The sequence below is a fragment of the Microplitis demolitor genome, chromosome 5 (assembly GCF_026212275.2).
Source record: "Microplitis demolitor isolate Queensland-Clemson2020A chromosome 5, iyMicDemo2.1a, whole genome shotgun sequence".
Taxonomy (NCBI): domain Eukaryota; kingdom Metazoa; phylum Arthropoda; class Insecta; order Hymenoptera; family Braconidae; genus Microplitis; species Microplitis demolitor.
This window is the reverse complement of record NC_068549.1, coordinates 18,576,091-18,598,697: the sequence shown is the minus strand read 5'-3', so window position 1 is coordinate 18,598,697 and position 22,607 is coordinate 18,576,091. Positions and strand designations below refer to the sequence as shown.

Genomic DNA, 22,607 nt, shown 5'->3' with positions numbered 1-22,607 from the left:
ATGAGTTTGGAATAAATTCCTATCTATGATTTGGACGTCTCATTACCTTAAAGAAGTCTTTAAGAAGTTCTCAAGATGTCGAATGAGCCACTTAGTGAACTCAATAAGACGCCTTTAAAAAGAGTTCTATTTTCTGACTTCGCAAATAAGACTTTAGTATGAATTTACCATGACGTCTTTAAGAAGCTCCTAATTTTGACTTCATAAAGTAGTTAAAAAATGAATACATTTAGACATCACAAAACTGACGTCTCATTTATGGAGTCTTCAAGAACTCTTAATTATGAGTTCTTAAAAATGACATCTTTAACAAGTCATCATAAAACTTCTTGAGGACGCCTTCAAAAAGACGTCGTAAAGCAGTCATTACGACTTGAATGCTGTCTGGATAATAAGCCGTTCAAATCATAAATAGGAACTCAATCAGAACTCATCAAGATGCCATTTTGCTATCTGGGCGTTGCCCAGATTTTTTTATCAGGTTATACTATCGGTACAGAGAAATAAGTGCATTACGCTTATGGCACTCAAAATTTAGAACACTAAACGCAATAATAACACTAATTAACTAATGACAATAAACGCACTAATGAGAAGAAAGCATTATAGTATGCGAAAATAGTAGACTATTAGTGTTTTCCACTAGTATTCATTTGTATCTTTCTCTAAGAGTTTAACATCGAAATCAATTATCGATCTATTAAGTAACTATTCATTTTCCAGAAATATTTTGCATTTTTAAAATCCAATCTTTTATCCCCTGTCTACCCTACAATTTATCAGTAGCATTGATTGATACTTATCCAATATGATGACAATCTGCCAAGCGTTTGAGAGTTTTAATACACTAGAGTGTATCATCTCGCTCTATACATATAAAATGTCATTTAATTTGAACGTTTTGCCGAGTTTACGAAAGAAGTTTACTTATCGCAATAACATCAGTGTCTGTCTCGACTTACTCGTCCCAAAAAATAAATGCACTTAATCTTACTTGTTTTATTTTACATTTGGAATATAAATGCCAGTTATTTGTTTATTCGGGTAGAAAAGAGATACTACAAATATGTACGTAAAATATAAAGCTAGTTCCTTTGCCTTTGAAAATTTAAATTTTTTGTTAACTCAGGTAAAATATTTGTTAAGTCAAAGTCTGTAGTTTGAACTACACTAAACCTATATTTTATTGATTGCCGAGTTTGTTGTCTCAAAAGATTTCAAAATCTCATCAGAAATTCCTTCGGTACTTTTATCCTGTTTTCACTTACTCATGCTTTTACAATAAGAATAATGCTTTCGATATAAGTTTTTATACCCTGAAGGACAAAGGATCTGTATAGGAAAAATTTTACCAAGAGATAAGTAATAAGAATAAATACAGTCTATGTTTTTTTGCGAGTTCATGTCGAAGTTATCTTGAGTCTTTTGTCATGACTAAAAAGAAAATAGTTTGTTAAAAGCTTATATACAGTTGAAAACAATGAAAAGGAACTCTTACAACTCCATGAATTTGTTTTTGCTTTTTCGTAGTACACTTTATTTATTTATTTATTTTTTTTTAATACGACTTAATAAAAGTACGAAGTAAAACAACAATTGTACAATTGTACATGCCTTTAACCACAATCGGAAATAAATCTCATTGGTGCTTAGCTATAAGTCTCTCTTCGAGTGATCGAACTTTCGCGGGAATATTAAATTGTTGTCGTTTTTATTTCATAAAAAAGTGCTCTCTTAAAGTGAATTAGTAGAATTTATTAGGAAATAGTGAATATTCACTAATTTTCGCTCATTCATTTTCAGAGAGTGTGATTTTGATTAAAATTAAAGAACAAATAATCGAAATATTATTAATTATGAACTATACAAGGCCATGTATGGTCATGCATGATTGTATTAAAAAAGTTTGTATGCCCATGTATGGCTATATATGCTTCACATATGAGCCATATACGGTTATGCATGGCCATGTATTAGTCATTTTTCATGGGAATTTTTTTAATAGCGTCATGCATGACCATACATAAATCATAAAAGGCCATGTATGGCCATGCATGACTGTATTAAAAAAGTTTGTAAGCCCATGTATGGCCATACATGCTTCATATATGAGCCATATACGGTTATGCATGGCCATGTATTAGTCATTTTTCATGGGAATTTTTTTAATAGCGTCATGCATGACCATACATGAATCATACAAGGCCATGTATGGCCATGCATGACTGTATTAAAAAAGTTTGTAAGCCCATGTATGGCCATACATGCTTCATATATGAGCCATATACGGCCATGCATGGCCATGTATGATTCATTTTTCACGGGTTTAGCTAACTATTACAATTACTTATAAACAAGATGTTGTAGTGTTAAAAAAATAGGAAATTTTTTTGATATCATTAACAGCATATTGATGATTATATTTTGCTTTTTCGAAAACGATTGTATTCTTTGAACCTTACATATCACAAATAAACTTTGTTGGAACTGTCAGTCGTATAGCCTAGTCGTCAAAGCGTCGGTCTCTCGTACGGAAGGTCCCGGGTTCGAACCCTACTAAAGTGGGTGCGGTCATTAATAAGTCTAGCGTTTTTTCTCTGAATTAAAAATTTCCACTTCGATTAGGAATTCAATTGCTCGCATATCTGATACTCTCTGCGTCGCCAAAATAATTGCAAAAAAAAAAAATAATTTTTTTTTAATTTAGTTAAAATTTCCATACATAGTCATATCAAGTCATATATGGTCGTATCAAGCTGTGTATAGCCATACATGGTCATATAAGGCCATGCTTGGCCAATTTTCATACATGGCCATGTATGAATGCTCCACGCATGGCCATGTATGATTCATTTTTCACGGGTTGAAAAAAAAAATGTATATAATATGAAATTGGATACTTCGTTAAATATTGTTACTTTAAAAAACTTAACTCCATAAAAATAATTTCAACTTTGGTGTTATGTCGTATCAATTAATAGAAATATATAAGGTTATAAAATTTAGCTGAGGTTACCTTGATCTAAACATGCAGATACTGAATAATTAAATGCGATTGTGCAGTCTGGAAATTTTGGTAATGTTAATAACGTAGCTAAATTTAAAGTGATGTCATAGACATAAAGATGACAGATTAGTTATTGACTTGAATTATTGAGTAGGGATATACACCGGCCATTTCAGTCAAATTTAGTGGTTCAATATGAAAATGAGTATTACAATGTATACTATTATTTATAGTGATGGTATTATACGTTATCAATTAACGATCTGGGTGAGGGAACTTTGCATAACTTAAATGACCATCCAGTCAGGCATCGAGAAAGATGACGATATAAAAATGATATATAGTCATTCTGATAAAAATTTCCTCTCTGTAAAAGTTATAAAATAATTAAAAATACTATACATATTTCTTTCTGCTCATTTTTTTGTTAAAAAAATATTCTATTAAAATAAATTAATTTTTAATTTAAAAACATTAAAAATAAAATATAAATTATGATTTTTTTTTATAGCATAAAAATGTAAAGCGGTAAAATTAATTTTATTATTCAAAATTAATGACATTCTGTCATAACCAGATAACAAATAAAAACCAAGCAGTTATGACTCTTCGGTCGGTATAAATGATTTTACACACCTGGAAAATTAACTGGTTTTATGTGCGTTGTTTCGCTGAAGCGTAATTCAGTTTGTTATCAACCACAATTAATTTTAAAAAAATAAACATCAAAATAAAAAAAAGTAAAAATGAAAAGCTCATTAAATATTCAGAGGATTATCCGAGAAAAAAAATAATTCAGGATAAAGGTACCGTTTTTGGCCATTTTAGTCACATTTATTACACTATTATAATGGAAATTTTTTTTTATACTTTTTCATTAATTAAACTAAAGTATTAAATGTCCAAAAATGGAGTAGTGGCCACAAATGAAACTTCGTTTTCCTCTAGTCTGATCTAACTAGATCTAATCAAATTTGCAAAGATTGAATCTTTCCATAATTCAGAACTACTTTAATCAGATTAGATCTACAGAGAAAATTTTTTAACAAAAATTTCTCAAAAAATTCAAGTAATTCTGATCCATTTCTTTTTTTATGAGAAATTATTGTTTCTCATCTTAATTTTCAATCTTTCCTTTTAGATCCTTATATTTAATCATTTACTGTCAATTTCCAATCTCAATCTATCAATTTAAACTCTACGTATACTAATTTTGACCTCTTAATATAATATTGTTTTAAACACATTTATTTCATGATAAAAAATTTTTTATAACCAGAGTTATAAACAAGCAGTCTGAACAAACATTCTTGCTTTGCTCGGGCGCTAAGATACTCACTCGCTCTCTTGTAACATAGCGCCACCTGTCGGCTCATTCTGGAACTGAATCATACCATAATCTGTTACTTATCCGACTTATATCACAAATAGTTATTGTATGCTCTGTTACATTTTATACATATTTCTGTATCGTTACATATTTGTATTTACTTTGGTCATAACAGACCTAAAAATAAAAATTGAATTAAACAGTATTTACTTTTACAGGCGCTAAGGGTAATTTTTACTCGAAGTCATGGGTAAAAATGCCTCTGACTTATTTTTACTCACTGAAACGGTAAACTTTTATAAATGGTATACCAGGAGTAAAAACTCATCATGGTCCATGATTACTTGACTTAGAGCCATTTTTAACCTAAATAGCACTATTCATACTCAAAATCTCTCCATACATTTAAACTGATTCCGATTCTTAGAGATCTTTTTAGATCTGCAATTTTTGGAAAATTTTCTTTTTTTTAAGCTTTCAAATTTCTATAAAAGTTGGAATTTTGAATTTTTTTTGGTGCAGTGATTTTTGGTTTTTGTCTTGATTTCAGTAGTCTTAACTGTATTATACATGATTTAGACTACCATAGGTCGACCTTACCCCATTCAGATCTAAATAATTTTTTTTCGGTTACAGAGAGTATTTATATTTTTTATTGCTATTTATTGTTACACGGAGAAAAAATTATGGTAACTATTCCTAGTACGTTTATAAAATATCATTCCATACCGTTATGGTAATGATTACTTGGGATTATGGGATATAGACCCATACTTTCTGGAAAAAGTTCCCATAAGTATGGGAACAATTCCTATCATTATGGTAACAGTTTCCATATCGCATGTGAAAGAATCATGGTAATGATTACCATACTCATAGGAATAGTTCCCACAAGAAAATAGTAACCGATCCTATAACTACATTATAATGGTTCCTAAGTGTATATGGAAATAAGCCCTATATATTATGGTAAATATTCCTATAATATTATTGTAAACATAACCATCATATTATGGTAATGGTTACCATAATATTATGGTAATCATTCCCATAATATTATGGTAATCATTCCCATAATATTATGGTAATCATTCCTATAATGTATGGAAATTATTACCATGATATTATGGTAACTGTTACCATAATATTATGGTAACGATTACCATAATATTATGGGAATAGCTACCATAATAGTATGGAAATGGTTACCATAATATCATGGTAATAATTCCCATAATATTTAGAAATTATAATAATTTTTTTTTTGTAAGAAGCGTTTTTTTTTGTATATTACAAAATTTTAAGTATACAAAAAATAACGCTTATTACAAAAAAAAATTGATTATAATTTTTAAATATTATGGTAACAATTACCATAATATTATGGTAATCATTACTATAATATCATTGTAACCATTACCATAATATTATGATAACCATTATCATAGTTACATGATAACGATTACCATGATTCCATAGGAACTATTCCGATACCATATGGGAATTATACCCATAATTATAGGAATGATTACCATAATATATATGGGTGCCGTTCCTATAATCAACATTTGAAAAAAATCGGTTACCATGCAGTATGGGAACCATTCCCATAATATATTGTAACTGTTACCATAATTTTCTCTCCGTGTAGTAAGTGTATTTACTAATTTTTTATTCAAAGCTTTGAAAAGCACTTGCCATTATTATTTTATACTAAATAGATAATACAGTAGGTACTAGAAATGTTAGTAATATAAATAGATATATGAGGCTGTATTTCCTTCACATACGTAATGTTGAATGGAAAGCTCGGAGTTAAGCGTTTGGAAAACTTTAACGAAAAAACAAGTGGATTAGTGTAGTATATATAAACTAAATCAGCGGGTGGTATTAAATATTTACGCTTAAGAGTATATACGTTACATAAAAAGTGTATATTAGAGTATAAGCGAGAGCAAGAAACCAAAAAGAAGTAACGAGTGAAAGAGACAGCGGGAATTCATTAAGATTTAAACTTCCAGGAGGGATCACTTCAATTTCATGACGACGGGAAAATTTTGTTGGTACAGAGATCGACGCGGAAAGAGGAAGAGAGATAGAAAAAGAGATTAAAGAAAGAGAAGATATTACTGAATGATGTTAAAAGCTGACATATCGCTAATGAATTACCTGACTCGAGTAATCGCGACTATATTCAACGTTTATACTGAAATTCACGTCTCAATTCATTGCCTATATAAACGGCCATCTTTTGCAATCTGAATAAGTATTTTTTCTATTTAAAACGGCTCAAAGCTTTTTACTATACAGTCAGATACTCAACGATAAGTGGAGATGACGGAGAGAAATCACGTTTTTTAATTTTTTATTTATTTAAAATAAGTTCTTTCTATAAAATTTCAATAATAAAAATGAAAATTGTTTTAATAAACTTTTGACAAAAAGTTTTAAATTTAAGAAAACAACTAAATGGAGTGAAAAATATAGCAACCTTTACTTAAAATTACCAAATTCATATTGTAATCTTAAAGCGCTATTGAAATTGTGTCATTTTTACTATCTTGAGAACTTAATTGTTAGTTATATTTAGTAATTTTTATTATTGAAATATGGAAATAAATATAAACTGCATTAGTAAGCTTAGCTATATATTTAGTAACTTTTACTATTCTGTTTAGTAAGTTTTACTGTATTAAAATGGAAATAAATGAAATAAAATTTTTATTAGTTTTTCAACTTTTTATTATTATCGTTATTATTTTGATTGTTTAAGTCATCTGGATTCTCTTTTGCAATATATTTAGAAATAAGATCATTTTGGACGTAAAGAGCGACTCCATCCCCACTTCAATGTAGTGTAAATGATGGCAAGAGTATTAGACTATCAGATACTAGATGATTTAACCATGTTTTTGATACAGCTATAACATCATATTGATGCTCTCTAAAGTACTTGAAAAATAATTCAAAGTGTTGCTCATTTCTTAACGATTGAGCATTGATATGACATATTTTTAAATTATTGTAACTTTGAGAGGAAGTTGTAGCGGAGATCAAAGACGAAAATATCTGATAACTTCTGGTGAGGGATAAAGCTAATAATATGGCAACTCTTTACACGGAGAGAAAATTATGGTAACAATTACAATATATTATGGGAATGATTCCCATACTGCATGGTAACCGTTTTTTTTCAAATGTTGATTACAGGAACAGCACCCATATATATTATGGTAATCATTCCTATAATTATGGCTATAATTCCTATATGGTATCGGAATAATTCCTATGGAATCATGGTAATCGTTACCATGTAACTATGATGATGGTTACCACAATATTATGGTAATGGTTACCATAATATTATGGTAATAATTCCCATACATTATGGTAATCATTACCATGATATTATAGTAACCATTACCATAATATTATGGTAATTGTTACCATGATATTTAGAAATTATAATAATTTTTTTTTTTTGTAATAAGCATTTTTTTTGTATACTTAAAATTTTGTAATATACAAAAAAAATGCCTCTTACAAAAAAAAAATTATTATAATTTCTAAATATTATGGGAATTATTACCATGATATTATAATAACCATTCCCATACTATTATGGTAACTATTACCATAATATTATGGTAATCGTTACTATAATATTATGGTAACGGTTACCATAATATCATGGTAATAATTCCCATACATTATAAGAATGATTACGATAATATTATGGTAACCATTACCATAATATGATGGTTATGTATACAATGATATTATAGGAATAGTTACCATAATATATAGGGCTTATTCCCATATACACTTAGGAACCATTACAATGTGGTTATAGGATTAGTTACTATTTGCTTGTGGGAACTATTCCTATGAGTATGGTAATCATTACCGTGATTCTTTCACATGCGATATGGAAACTGTTACCATTATGATAGGAATTGTTCCCATACTTATGGAAACTTTTCCCAAAAAGTATGGGTCTATATCCCATAATCCCAAGTAATCATTACCATAACGGTATGGGATATTTCATAAACGTACTAGGAACAGTTACCATAATTTTCTCTCCGTGTAGATAAACATTTAGTATTAATTACCATTTTGTGATTTGTACTATACATTTAGTAATAAGTAGTGGAAGTAATGCACTTATTGATTCGCATTAGTATTTCTTACTAAAATATATTAAATACTAAAATATTTTCGAGACTCGTTTTCTCCAGAAATATTATGATAATATTGTGCAATATATCCGGTGAGTTTCATCACCGGAAGATTTTAAACGAAACGAATTATAACGGAGTTTTGTTATGTAGATACGCGGCCTGAAATGATCTATAATTTGTTCGTAAAACCGCGTTCAACTTCCGGCGAGTTGAATTGATAATGCGATATGCAACCACCGGTTCTGAGCTTTCCTCTACAATCTTCAAGGTAAATGGACTTTAATTTAAGATGAAGAACTTCGGTATTATGAGTTAAGAAAAATTATGAATTTAAAAATGTGGTAGTTTATGCCGTCTTATTATTTAAAAAAGTTTTAATTAAACAGTTTTAATAATTAGTCATTACCATAAATTAAAATATTGACAAATAAATAATAAGTTTTTTGTAATGAGATTACTAATTAACTAATTACGAAAAGCGATAAAAAATTAATTGAATAATTAGCTTTGTTTTATAAATAATTGTTTTTAAACAGAAATAGTTTAAATAATAGAATCACGTCGACTGTATTATGTCACGTTTAAATTGGATTTTATTTTGAGGGGAGTGCAAAGCATTCGAAATAACTTCCTATGCTATTATTCTTCGTCCCTGACGTCTCTCTGTCTCAATATGCCAGCTTGGAATTTCCAATTCTACTGTCGACTGTCTCCAGACGATATTTGAATATTTTTTGTATTAAATTCATTGCTTAATATCTCTTTGTTACTGTTCAATGGATTTTTTTTTTATAAATAAATTTATAAAATTTATTGTGAAAATTATATTGAATTGAACCAATTTATATATTTTTTGAAATTGAAATAAAATTTTAAGGATACATAAATAAATATAATTTAGAATAGCAGTGGATATAAATTGTATAGATAATAAAAAATTTATATAGAGGTACAATAGATATGTGTCGATGTTGGAGTAAATGCAGCAACCGTACGACGGTAAAACAAGACATTAGCTTTACGGAGCGGAAGAAAAGGGAGTTTGCCTCGTTTTCTTTTTACTTCTTCAACGCATTTCTGGCTACTTTCCAAAGTATTTTCCCTTATAGTTTTGTCGTGAAAAAACCAAGACTGTAAAACCACTAAAGAAATGCCGTAAACCATGAATAGGTTTTTTTTTCTTACGCTAGTTATGTGATCATGAGTTATTAACGATTGTTATAAATTTTTTTCTTTACGATGGATGAATTTATATTTTTTTTTGGTTTAACTAAATCAATAGTGATTTATTATATTTTAATTGTTTTCATATATACAGCATAGGAGAGGCTATTATATATTCACTTAACAGTTTTTAATATATTAGGTTAATAGCAGATTTAATACTACACGGAGAGAAAATTATGGTAACAGTTATAATATATTATGGGAATGGTTCCCATACTGTATAGTAACCGGTTTTTTTCAAATGTTGATTATAGGAACGGCACCCATATATATTATGGTAATATTTCTCATAATTATGGGTATAATTCCTATATGGTATCGAAACAACTCCTATGGAATCATGGTAATCGTTATCATGTAACTATGATAATGGTTACCAGAATATCATGGTAATGGTTACCATAATATTATGGTAATAATTCCCATACATTATAGTAATCATTATCATAATATTATAGTAACGATTACCATAATATTATGGTAATGGTTACCATAATATTTAAAAATTATAATAATTTTTTTTTTGTACACTTAAAATTTTGTAATATACAAAAAGAAAAAAAAATGCTTCTTACAAAAAAAAAATTATTATAATTTCTAAATATTATGGGAATTATTACCATGATATTATGGTAACCATTCCCATACTATTATGGTAACTATTTCCATAATATTATGGTAATCGTTACCATAATATTATGGTAACGGTTACCATAATATCATGGTAATAATTTCCATACATTATGGGAATGATTACCATAATATTATGGTAACCATTACCATAATATGATGCTTATGTTTACAATAATATTATAGGAAAAGTTACTATAATATATAGGGCTTATTCCCATATACACTTAGGAACCATTACAATGTGACTATAAGATTGGTTACTATTTGCTTGTGGGAACTATTCCTATGAGTATGGTAATCATTACCATGATTCTTTCACATGCGATATGGAAACTGTTACCATAATGATAGGAATTGTTCCCATACTTATGGAAACTTTTCCCAGAAAGTATGGGTTTATATCCCATAATCCCAAGTAATCATTACCATAACGGTATGGGGTGATATTTTATAAACGTACTAGGAACAGTTATCATAATTTTCTCTCCGTGTACGGTTGTGAACATTACTTTTTTTTGCTCTCCGTATAGGTATTACTAACCAATGTGGTTGGCATGAGTTATTTCTTTTTTCTCTCTCTCTCACACCCAAGTGTGTGAAGGGTATTATCTTTTTTGCACTAATACAGTAATCAGGAACTTTGACCAAGTTTTTCTCTTAAACATACGAATAATATCAAAAAATTGAAGCGCACTTCGCTAGATTGGACAGCAGTACATCAATGTAAAGTTTGCCATTTGCACTCAGAGATTTTGCTTCCGAGAAAAACTTAGTCGAAGATATCTGATAACCCCTGTTAAGAAACCTCTACGTGTCGTTAAATTAAGTCAACTTTTTTTTACGTGCCCGGGTTAAAAATAAAACTTGATTTAAAGTTGGTTTGCAAAGTCGAAATTCAGTGCCGTTTTTCACAAGTCAATTTCGACTTTTTTTACGGAGATATGAAATACATTGAAACTTCGTCTGGGTTTAGATTTAACGCTTGCTTAATCACGAATTAAGACAAACATCTCTAAATCAAGCCGAAAATGACTTGGTTTGATTATATTCGACTTGAATCATAAGGTGAAAAAGTCAAAACTAAGATGAAACACAAAAAACACTTTTTACACTACACTGAAAAAAATAAATATTTGTCCCAAATAAATCAATTTATTTGTGGCTTTTTTTCAAATATTCCTTAATCACAAATAAATATATTTGGTACAATTAAATATGACAGTTGATTCAAATAATTTTATAATTTGATAGAAATATATCATTTATTTGAGGTAAGTAATTGATATATTTATGGTAAAGATATTAAATTTGTGACAAGTAACTTAAAATTTGGCGGCACTATACATATATTTGAATACCTTATTTATTTGTAGCTACTGGATCATTTCTTTGACACAAATAAATCACTTATTTCACGCAATTAAACTACTCAAATACATTATATCTTTCTCACAATTAAATATTTATTTGGCCATATCCAAATATACGATATCTTTGGCTCAAATAAATCTTTTTTTCAGTGTAAATAATACTGCTTGTTTTTGACTTGGTTGATCAAGTCAAAATAAAGCCGAATGACTGTCGTGCTCGAAGTGACGAATAAGTTGAAACTAAGATGAAAAACGATCTAAAAGTTGACAAAAATTTAATTTTTCAAAAAAATCGAGATTTTGTAGGAAAGTCGGCGGTAAATCGATAACTTCAAAAGAAAATAAGTCAATGCGAACTTGAATAAAGTTTTATTTTCAACTCCTAATTGAGAAAAATGATTCGCTGCATGATAAGTGTATATCTATTTATTAGTCAATCCCAATTGTTTCAAATCATTTCGAATCGTTTTGAATTATTCCGAATCATTTTTTTGAATCAGGGACCCGGGATAACTGTTTTAAAGATGATAAACTAGTTATTGATGATTTAATTATATTTATGTCCTAATTAAGTTGGCAAAGAGACTTGAATCATAAACATCTGTTTCCTATATTTTATAAAATACCATTACTATGTAGTTGTGAACAAATATTCTTACATTGCTCCATATATCGGTAAATCTCTCATATCATTGGTTTTTAAAACAACACTAATTTTTTTTGTATTTGAAATACGATTAGATTTCCGATAATTCAAAAATTAACCTCTTTTTTTTTACACCTCTTAATATCGGAAAAAATTTTATCCCCGCTACCACCGTTATTTTAACAATGTTGTCGGGGTTAAATTAAATATCGATAGCTTTATAACACTGGAGTAGTGTGAATCTACAATATTTTTTTTTTTTTTTATCGTGTACTTTAGTTAAATATATGCTTATAACAAAATCCGTTTGATAATTAATTTTTCTTTTTTAATTCAAATTTAGTTACTTTGGTTCATGTGGATATCATCCGTATTATTAATAATTTATAAATGTACGCAGACAAAAGTTGACTGTTTAATCATGCGTCGACACGTTTATTCACCAAGCAACTACCAATTACTCTTGGGAAATTAACGACGAGAGAAATGCATCGAGAGTTTTTTTATTGAAATAAATACCATCAACTGAGTAAAATATGAAAGCTGTTGAATAAGGATTTTCATATTCAAATATAAACGAAAACTCTTACGAGACGAATATTTTATTGATCTTTTCAATTTTATACGCTCGTAATAATTAAATTTATTACTTTTTTTCATTTAATAACTTTTTTTCTAAAACACAATTTATAGGGTAAAAGTTCCATTTGTAGCCACTGCATCACTTTTGTATATTTTAATTAATGAAAAATTATAAAATAAAGTTTCTATTGTAACGGTCCTATAAAAGAATCTTTATTAGTAGGGAGTGGGACAAAAGCGACATCTGATGGTTACAAAAAATCATGCCCGAGAATTGTAAGAAATATATAAAATCAGTATAAAAATTAAAAAATCGTTATTAAAACAATATATAAAAATTTATAAGGATATAAATAAAAAAGTGCAATTGTATTTTTGATAGAGAAAATTAAATTACACATATTTCGATAAAGAAAGTGAGTGTAAAAAATTTTAATAAGTATCAAACACTATTATCTTAGAATAGAATAAGGTTAACCGATAAAATCAGAACAAATAATACATGACAGCTATAATAATAAAAGTTGAAAAATAGTAGAATATTAATTTGAGTTTTTTAACAAAATTGAAGTGAATATTTTTATTTTAATTCATGATAATTTGTTGGTGAATCGTAACTGAGACAGTACTAACTTATAATGTTATTTTTTTTTTAAATAATTTTTAATGATGAACATCATTATCCAAACCGGATTTGAATTAATAAATCATGACATATTATTTTTCCTGCAATTTACAACACAACAACTATTATGAACCATTTTTATCTTAAACTTTCACGTTTATGTTCAACAAGAGCATGATTCTGCGAAATTGTGTCCACAACGAGCACTGCAATCGATTCAGTTCTCCCCACCATATAATAGACTCCCTGCCAATACACATTTTGAAAATTAATTATCTCATTGTGTTTTTTACAAACCATTTTATTTCAATTTTGAAAGTGTCCGAATATGGCCTTAAAGTTTTTTTCTTTTTGTTGATCACGATGACAATTTATTAATTTTAACTATCGTGTATAATCTTGCTCCCGTTTTTCCGAAAGTTATTTTATTTTATCGAACATTTTATTCATAAAACAAAAAAAATTTTGAATGTAAATTCTAAGCTTCCGATTACTAATTTATTGTAAAAATATGCATTTTTAAAACTAAAAACCTGAAAAATATGTTTTTTATGGAGTAAGTTTAATCTAGATATCGTGATAGCCGCAACAATGAATTTTCAATTTTTTGTTAGCGGCTTTTTTTATATTTTGTAATATACACACCATTTTCATGAGACATACTAAAACAGTAAAATCCCTGAGGGAAATGATTCGTATACACAGAAAGACATTCACCAAGCAAGCTTTTACTATCCGATTTGCCGGAGGGACGAGAATGAGACCAGCAAAACAGATGAGTACGAAAATTTCCACTTGGCTTACGAAGAACATGTAAAAGCTCACCTATCTTTGCTCTATACTATCACGCCAAGGGTAAATCCTCACGAAAAGGAAAGAAATATAAGAAAGCTCAACTACAAAAAAGGAAAACTCAGATTTTTTTACTTGTATTTCTAAAAAAAAAAAAGTATTTCCTTCAAAATTATAATATAAAATATTATTCTTTGATGTATAAAAACACATGGTAAAAATATAATCCAAAACTTATACATAGTGCGATTAATTATAATATCTTTTGAATCCGAACGTGAAAAGATTTCCATAGAAAAATGCATGGTAATTATTCGAATGTTGTCAAGTAATTAGTCCCATTCTATAGCAGCGGAAATTTTCTATAGTTCGGAGTATCAACACTACGAACAAAAAAAAAGTAGCAGCAATAACTTGTCACACGGAAATGTGACCCAAATGGCGCAGGAATTATTCTCTTCATGTAGTACACTACTAAGTACTATACCCTCGAGTTTTCGAACAAACAAAGTAATCATTACCAGAAAAAAGTGAAAAACTATTCAGTGCTTATATTGCTCTTTTCAATGGTTTATGTATATTCCCAAATAAATTTAAAATTCTATGAAGCTATGATTAGAGCTGAGATCCTTGTTTTTCCATACTGCAGCCTATATTATGATTATTGAAATTTGCAAAGTAATAAAAATATCATATTAAGCCAATAATTGTTTTATAGCCGATCCGATCTATCTGACGTTATTAATTTATGAATCCAATATTGTTTACTCTTTTAATCTGAAACAGTGAAAATCACTGAAAAACAGTGTATAAGCCCTATTTTACAGCTATAAGTATACCACAGGTATACTTATAACTGTGAACCAGTAAATTGTCACTGTTTCAGATTTAGAGAGTACTCATGACGTTTCATTAAGGTTCATTTACTGAAAATAAAGCAATCTTCTTTTTTTCGCGGCCATTTTGTTATTTTTGCATGTACACTAAAAATCCTAGTTCACTCGGTTGCTACTGATATATTGAATCTAAAAATTCAGAAATTTTCGGTTTGACATTGTCTATTTTTAAAATTTTAACAACAAGCGCATACCCACCTACTAATCGAGAAGTTGTATTCGAATGATGTTTTTGTATGTTAAAAGTGTATAAAATACATAACAAAATTTTTTTACATGTATTTCAATAGTGTATTTATTAAGCTTAACAAACCCTACATGCATATCTTTATTCATTTTCTCATTAAAAATTCATTAAACATTGCCTTTTATTCGAGCGCTCAAAGTAGAATACTGCCTTAATGTTAATAATTCACCTGTATTTAATTTAACCTTGTATTATTATTATTATAGTAATGTACTATTAATAAAGTATTCTTGTTTCAACTCTTAAATTATATATATGTACATATGTGTATTAGAATTTTTCATTTTTAGGTACATAAAATTAATGTTGAATCAAGAAAAATTTTTTCAGTATTATTCAAATGGGAAAAAAAAATTTTCGATGAGCTAAGTTTGTAAATGACAGAATTTTTTCTTATTTTACTACTGGCTATTACTTTTTGAAGTTACCCAACAAAAATGTTGCTCAGAAATGAACCACCCTAAGATATAATATACAGATGCATAAACTTCGGAGTGAATGATAATTTTCAATTTTACCGAACGGAATGTTAGTCTGTTACGTCAAAATCTTCTGAAAGTAACGTCATGAGACTCATTGCAATATAAATGTTTCTATAAAAAATTAACTTGAAAAAATTTATAAGAAAGAAAAAAAAGTGTGTTGCATAGTACTATTCCTGAATTTACATCATCTGGACTTTGTGGTCTAGGCGACGAAACCACAACACCTGCAGATAGTCTCAAGCAGAGAAGAGAAGGAAAAGATTATTCTCGACAGTAGTTTTATTTTCGTAACCATAGTAAGGAATTGAAACAAGAAAAGGGATAAAAAAATCTAGTACAGAACAAGAGAGATAAAGAAGTAGACGGTAGTTCTGTAATGATGGCGTTCCCCTATACTACAAATGGCGCGAGTTTAACTAGATGCAATTTCTATTTCAAGCTCGTCCTACCCACAACACGATTCGTGAAGCTGGAAACCACGCCAATCTCTGTTCCACTATCAACTACCCTATTTCGAACGATTTTCTCATTTGCATCTGTATCCAATATACGCCAAATGTTGAATTTTTTTTTTCTTTATTTTTTATAACCTACTACATCTGTCACTTCTGATTAATTATGCGATTCAATATTATTTTCTGCATAAATTTTTAATTTATTTATAATAGACACTAGAATTAGTAATTATGTTGTTTGCATCAGCAAGTGACTATTAAGATATGTTCGACATTTCTATCTGTAACGATCTCAATATTTTTTAAAACAATACTTGACTTTTCAACTTAATTGAAATCTTCAGAGTCTACCTCTCAATTCTAAAGACACTTGACTCAATGATAACGCAAAGTCTACTGTTAAAATAAGACTCTTGTCTCTTGTGAGTCGTGAGAAATGTAAGATTGTTTGAAAAACTTTTATTTTCATATAATTTAATAAATTTATATAACTTAGGAAACTTTTATTTTTATTTATTTTATAGCTTCAGAGTCCCTTTTATATTTATTTTGAGATAAAGCAAAATTTAGTGGACTTACCTAATGGAGACAAGTATCATAGCAAATATCAGGTACTTCCCGAGTAGTGGTACGACCAGAGAAGTTGGCGGTATAATCTCGACAACCAGTAAAAAGAACACGTGAAGACTGATGAGGATTGATATTGATAACGTTACCTGAAACAACAGATTATTATTATGTGTTCTGTAGGCGAAAAGCAATATAGTCCATTACACACCAAGGAAGGAAAGTAGGACATTTCATCCCACGTATATAATTGCCTACCCGACCTATCTTCCTCCTTGGTGTGTATATGATTTTTTACGACCTGCACCTAAAAGGTTAAATTTTCGCCTCTGTGAGAAGAATGGCGCATGCGCAAATATTTATCATTTGTTTTCTTATTAAAGAAAAGAACGATTTTTTCCCTCTAAACTGGGCAGGAATTTAAACTTCAGTATAGGTACGGTGAAAAATAGTATACACATCACTGGGGAAAGTAGGACATGCTAATTTGCGTATTTGCTACCCTTACCTTAAGCTGGGATGGGCAATTATACACACGAGTTGAAATGCCCTACTTTTCGCACTTGGTGTGTAATATACACTTTCAGCAGATTTTTACCCAAAAGTTTCAATTCCTGCCCTGTTTAAAGGGAGAAAATCATTCTTTTCTTTTGTGAGAAAAAAATGATCAAAATTAGCGCATGCCCCATTCTTCCCTTAAACATAACGAAAATTTAAACTTTCTGGTGTAGGTGTGTAATATACTATTTAACAATATGGCATACTACAAAAATATCAACTACCCGATGATAAAAGGTTTTATACAGTTGTATAAAATTATATATAAACTGGATAGAAAAAATGGCCCGATCCATTTGTATACAATCGTACATAATTATATCTTATTTATATATAATTTGTGTGTAATTTGTATATAATCACATAATGTTTTCGTATAGATTATATATAATTATATACAATTCTGTAGAATTGTATACAAATATATACATTTGTATATAATTACATACTGTATTTGTATAGATTATATATAATTATATACAATTCTGTAGAGTTGTATACAAATATATACATTTGTATATAATTAAATACTGTATTCGTATAGATTATATATATTCATATACAATTCTGTAGAATTGTATACAAATATATACATCTGTATATAATTACATACTGTATTCATATAGATTGTATATAATTATATACAATTCTATATAATTTTATATAAATATACACGTGTGTGTATATAATTTTATTATTCTTTTTTGCATTTTTATATAGAGTTATATACGATTGTATATAATTATATAAAAATTTTATAAAATTATGCATCACCTCTATCCAATTATATATATTTCATATATAACTGTATACAGTTATAAAAAATCTTTTTTCATCAGGTAGTCAGTATAAGATACTATATGACATGCAAAATATATGAAAATATAAATTGAAAGAATATTAAAAGTAGTATTGTTTTTGATATTATAATATATTTATAAGAAATGTAAATTCAGTGGTTAATTTTCGAAAATGGATGACTGAAAATTGCCGAAAGATTTACGTGAGAAAAAAATCTAAGGATCCAGATTGAAGTTAGACGCCATTGAGTTAAAAAAAATTTGAATTTATTGCTTGAGGGATGAAGGAGTGTAAGACGAGACGAATGATAACCAGGTAAAAGTGAATTGAGGAGAGGAACAGACATGTAAAGATATAATGAAGATATAAATAAAGTAAAAAAAGGTTATTTATTGGACAAAAAAAAAAATAAAATTATGTTAATAAAAAAAGTTACCATTATGTGAGTAAGGGCATTTTGGTAAAAATCTACGTTATGTAAGATAAAGAATAGACATAAATATCTCTACAGGATGGTAAATCCATTTATTTTGATAAATGAGACAAATGGTTTGTGGGACAGTAAATCCGTGTCGAAAGAATCCGAAGAAGAAAAGCACGGATTCTCATTCTCTGCAATCATGGAGAGCAAATGTATAAATAAAAAAAAAATCGATGAAATTTATTTTCGTCCGAATTTTTTTTTTTTAACGAAACTCGAATACTTTTTTTTTACGTATTTATACGATGAATAAAAAAATTGCGATTATTAATGTCATTTCCAGTTTATGAAATATAGTAGAAATATTTGATTATAATTTTAAAATAAATAAAAAATCACACGCGTTAAAATGTTATTTTAGTGGAAAAATATACATAATAACAGGAATGGATTTTATTTTTTATTTAATCCTGGTCAAATGAAATATTTATACCATCTCATTTGTTTTGTTTTCAGCATTACTATGAGAAAAATAAAACTAAAATGAAACATCATAAATTTCGTAAGTGCCCGTGGCTAAGTGAAATCACACGGAAAAAAATGACGCTCAAAATTTTAAGTTTGTAGTTTATTTTCGACTTAAAATTAGTATATTCGATACTAATATCAAACCAGGATCATTATATATATTACAAAATAGCTATTATTTATATTTACATTTGATACACATACAAGAGAAAAATTTGTAATTTCGTATATTAAAATTAATATGAAAAAGAATCGATAAATTGGTATCCACAGTTATTAAATTCAAATAAACATAGAAAAATTTTAAAAATGAGGAACCGAAAAATTAGTAAACGTACATATTAATATATAAAGATCTAGTATACAAATTTTTCATTTTATTATTTACCACTTATTCGATATATTTATATAATAAATTAATTTATAATAACGAACAAATAACATTTTATGTTAATTATTAGTCAATGGGATAGAATTTATAAAATAAGAGTTAAAAATTTTCGGTATTTTTATGAGCAAAAAATCAGTATTTAGTACACTAATTTTTCATTTTATTATTTATCACTTATTCGATTTATGTATATTGTAAATTAATTTATAATGATGGATAAATGATATTTTTAGCTAATAATTGATCAGCGATAGCGAATTTATAAAATAAAAGTAAGTAACTTTTGCAATTTTCGGATGGAAAAATCAGTAAGACAGCAATTCTTAATTGGACCAATCATTACTTTTTAATAGATTATGCCATAAAATTAATTAATTTTCACTAATCAATCACGTATTATACCTAAAAGTAATAATATTTAGTTAGTTTTTGAAATAATTAATAGTAGTTTTTAGAAATCTACAAAAATTAGTAAACTACTTTGTGTTAAGCACATAGTAGTACTAATTATTGATAACAACTTCCACTTTTTACTATTATTTATTGATTTTTAATATTCTGTTTTTTCCATGCACGTTCAGAGAGAACTAATTTTTCCTAACGAATGTTCGTTTATCATATAGAGAAAGAAAAGGGTCACTGCAAAATTTTTAGCGAACAAAATTTTCTATTAAAAGAGAGTCGTCTTTCATTTTTTTCATACTTGGATCTCATGATTATTTTTGATGAAAAATTGAGATTGAAATTCTTTCAAGTAATTCAGTAATTTCCGGAATTGTACAGAATCCAGGTTTCACTTATTTTTATCAAACTAAAATTCAATTTTACACATATTGCTTTGAAACGAGTTTCATCAGCAAATATGTATCGAATGGTTATAGGTATATTTGTATCATAAGGTCTTGCGTAAGCATCAATAATTTATAGTTTTATGTATTAAGTATAAATTATCATTGGTTTTCAGTATTTTCATTGTAATTTTGAAAATTCCGTACAAACACTCACTATTTGCCATAATGTACATATTTTTCTATGTATTGATTTGTTAAATCAACCACCAAAACTTGAGTAATATGTATAATGTGCTATAATAAATGATAGTAGGGTCCTAAGTACATAAACGGACTCGTCAGTAAAGCTATGTTGACGCACTGTTGCCTCAGACTACGCCCTATATTAGTATAAGCAAGCAAACTATCAAACGTAGTTTTTAATATGATTAAAAATTGTTCGTAAAGAATAGTTGGTGTTACTATTTTGTACTAGTTTTTAATACTACCGTGTCGTACTAATGACTACGAAAATTAGTTCAGAAAACTACTACTTCATATTTAAGACATTGTAGTTCATTAGATTGCTGCAGTGACAAGCAAATCTCACTTCTTGGCTAGACAATCTGAGTAAGAAGTGGAGTGACGAAAGACGAGTAGTCACTAATGTAGAAAATAAATATGAAAGCTGAGTACTCCTTGGTATTTCTGAAAGTACAAAGTCAAATGGAAAGATACGACTCTGGTAGAATTTAAAATTCCAGTTAAGTGCAAATCTTACTCTTAGGAAAGAATACTAATGGACATTATTGAAAAACACTAATCAAAAATTAGTGAATTAGTATTTTCGCGCGCACTGAGAGAAAAAATTGGTTTTCTGAACTATGAAAAACATAGTTCAATGAAGCCTCCACTATTTCCCTCAGTTTAGATAACTAATATATGACTGTAAAATGTATGATGATATCTTAGTTGTTTTAACTGTGTTATAGTTCAATGGACAATGACTAAGAAATGCTATTTTTATTACAAAAAAATAATCAAGAAAAATCCTTAATTGTATTCGTCGACGACTTAAATGATGCTAAATTAATGAAATTATAATCGTACGATTGCTAAAACATTTGTGGTCCTGCTGAAGTATAAGTTCTTAGAAATATTATTAAATAGTAACCACAACAAAACAAATGCTTAGTTAAGACTACTACTTTTAAGCAGTTTCGGGCACTATGATATAGTTCAAGAAACTAGAAATATTAGTTAAGATGACTATTTTTTAATTTCCATCCCTCTCCAGTTACCACAACCATGTACTTTTCTCTCAGTGCACTAAACTTTAGTGTTATTAGTGCGTTTAGTCTTCTTGGTGTTTTTAGTGTCATAGGCAAAATGCACTTATTTCTGAATATCGATGGTGTAATCCGATAAAAAATATTTTGATCCAATCGTATGTACTTAGACTACTTGCATTGATTAGTTTATGTTTGTTAAGTTTTCTATGATGAAAAATTATTCTTTATTACTGCGGCTCAAACCTCAATTCTTTTTGCATATCAGTTTGCCAGCATCATGGACTCAATAGTTAGAATTAATGTGATATTCTATAAATTCATCATAAAAATCTCAATAATCTTAACAAATCAAAAGATGTTAATCACGATGATTGAGCAATTTATGAAGTTTCACTGCTCTCTAAAAGTAGGTTAGTGAAATTTACCATCAAATAGTGAATATTCACTTATTCAGAGTGATAGAATGTATCTCTTTTTGGAATAGGTAGTATGACTATCACTTTGAAGTAGTGAGTATTCACTAAATTTCACTCATTCAATTTTGGAGTGTCTTTTATGTTGAAATCATTTTCATTGTAAACACGATCGATACTGGTATTACTGTCAATAGTGATGTAGACTCACTAATTGAACTACTAACGATCGTTAATGAAACGCTATTCAAGACTAATCATTACTAATAGTGCTGCAAGATTTACTAATAGGAGTAATAATGATCATGATTAATAATAGACACTAATTAAGATTAATGACTTTCCAATGGGGCTTATTAGTATGTTTTTCGTAAGGGTACTGGGGCT

General features: G+C 28.3%; 1 protein-coding gene across 3 annotated transcripts in view; it reads right to left on the bottom strand.

Moving 5' to 3' along the window:
* LOC103569095 (acetylcholine receptor subunit alpha-like) overlaps window positions 1–22,607 on the bottom strand; it is a 250,877-nt gene that overhangs the window by 10,364 nt on the left and 217,906 nt on the right. For all 3 annotated transcript variants that reach the window (XM_008546202.2, XM_008546203.2, XM_008546204.2), the window contains one exon: window positions 17,059–17,195. In XM_008546202.2, coding sequence (XP_008544424.1) covers window positions 17,059–17,195 — 137 coding nt within the window. The remainder of the gene's footprint in view (window positions 1–17,058; window positions 17,196–22,607) is intronic.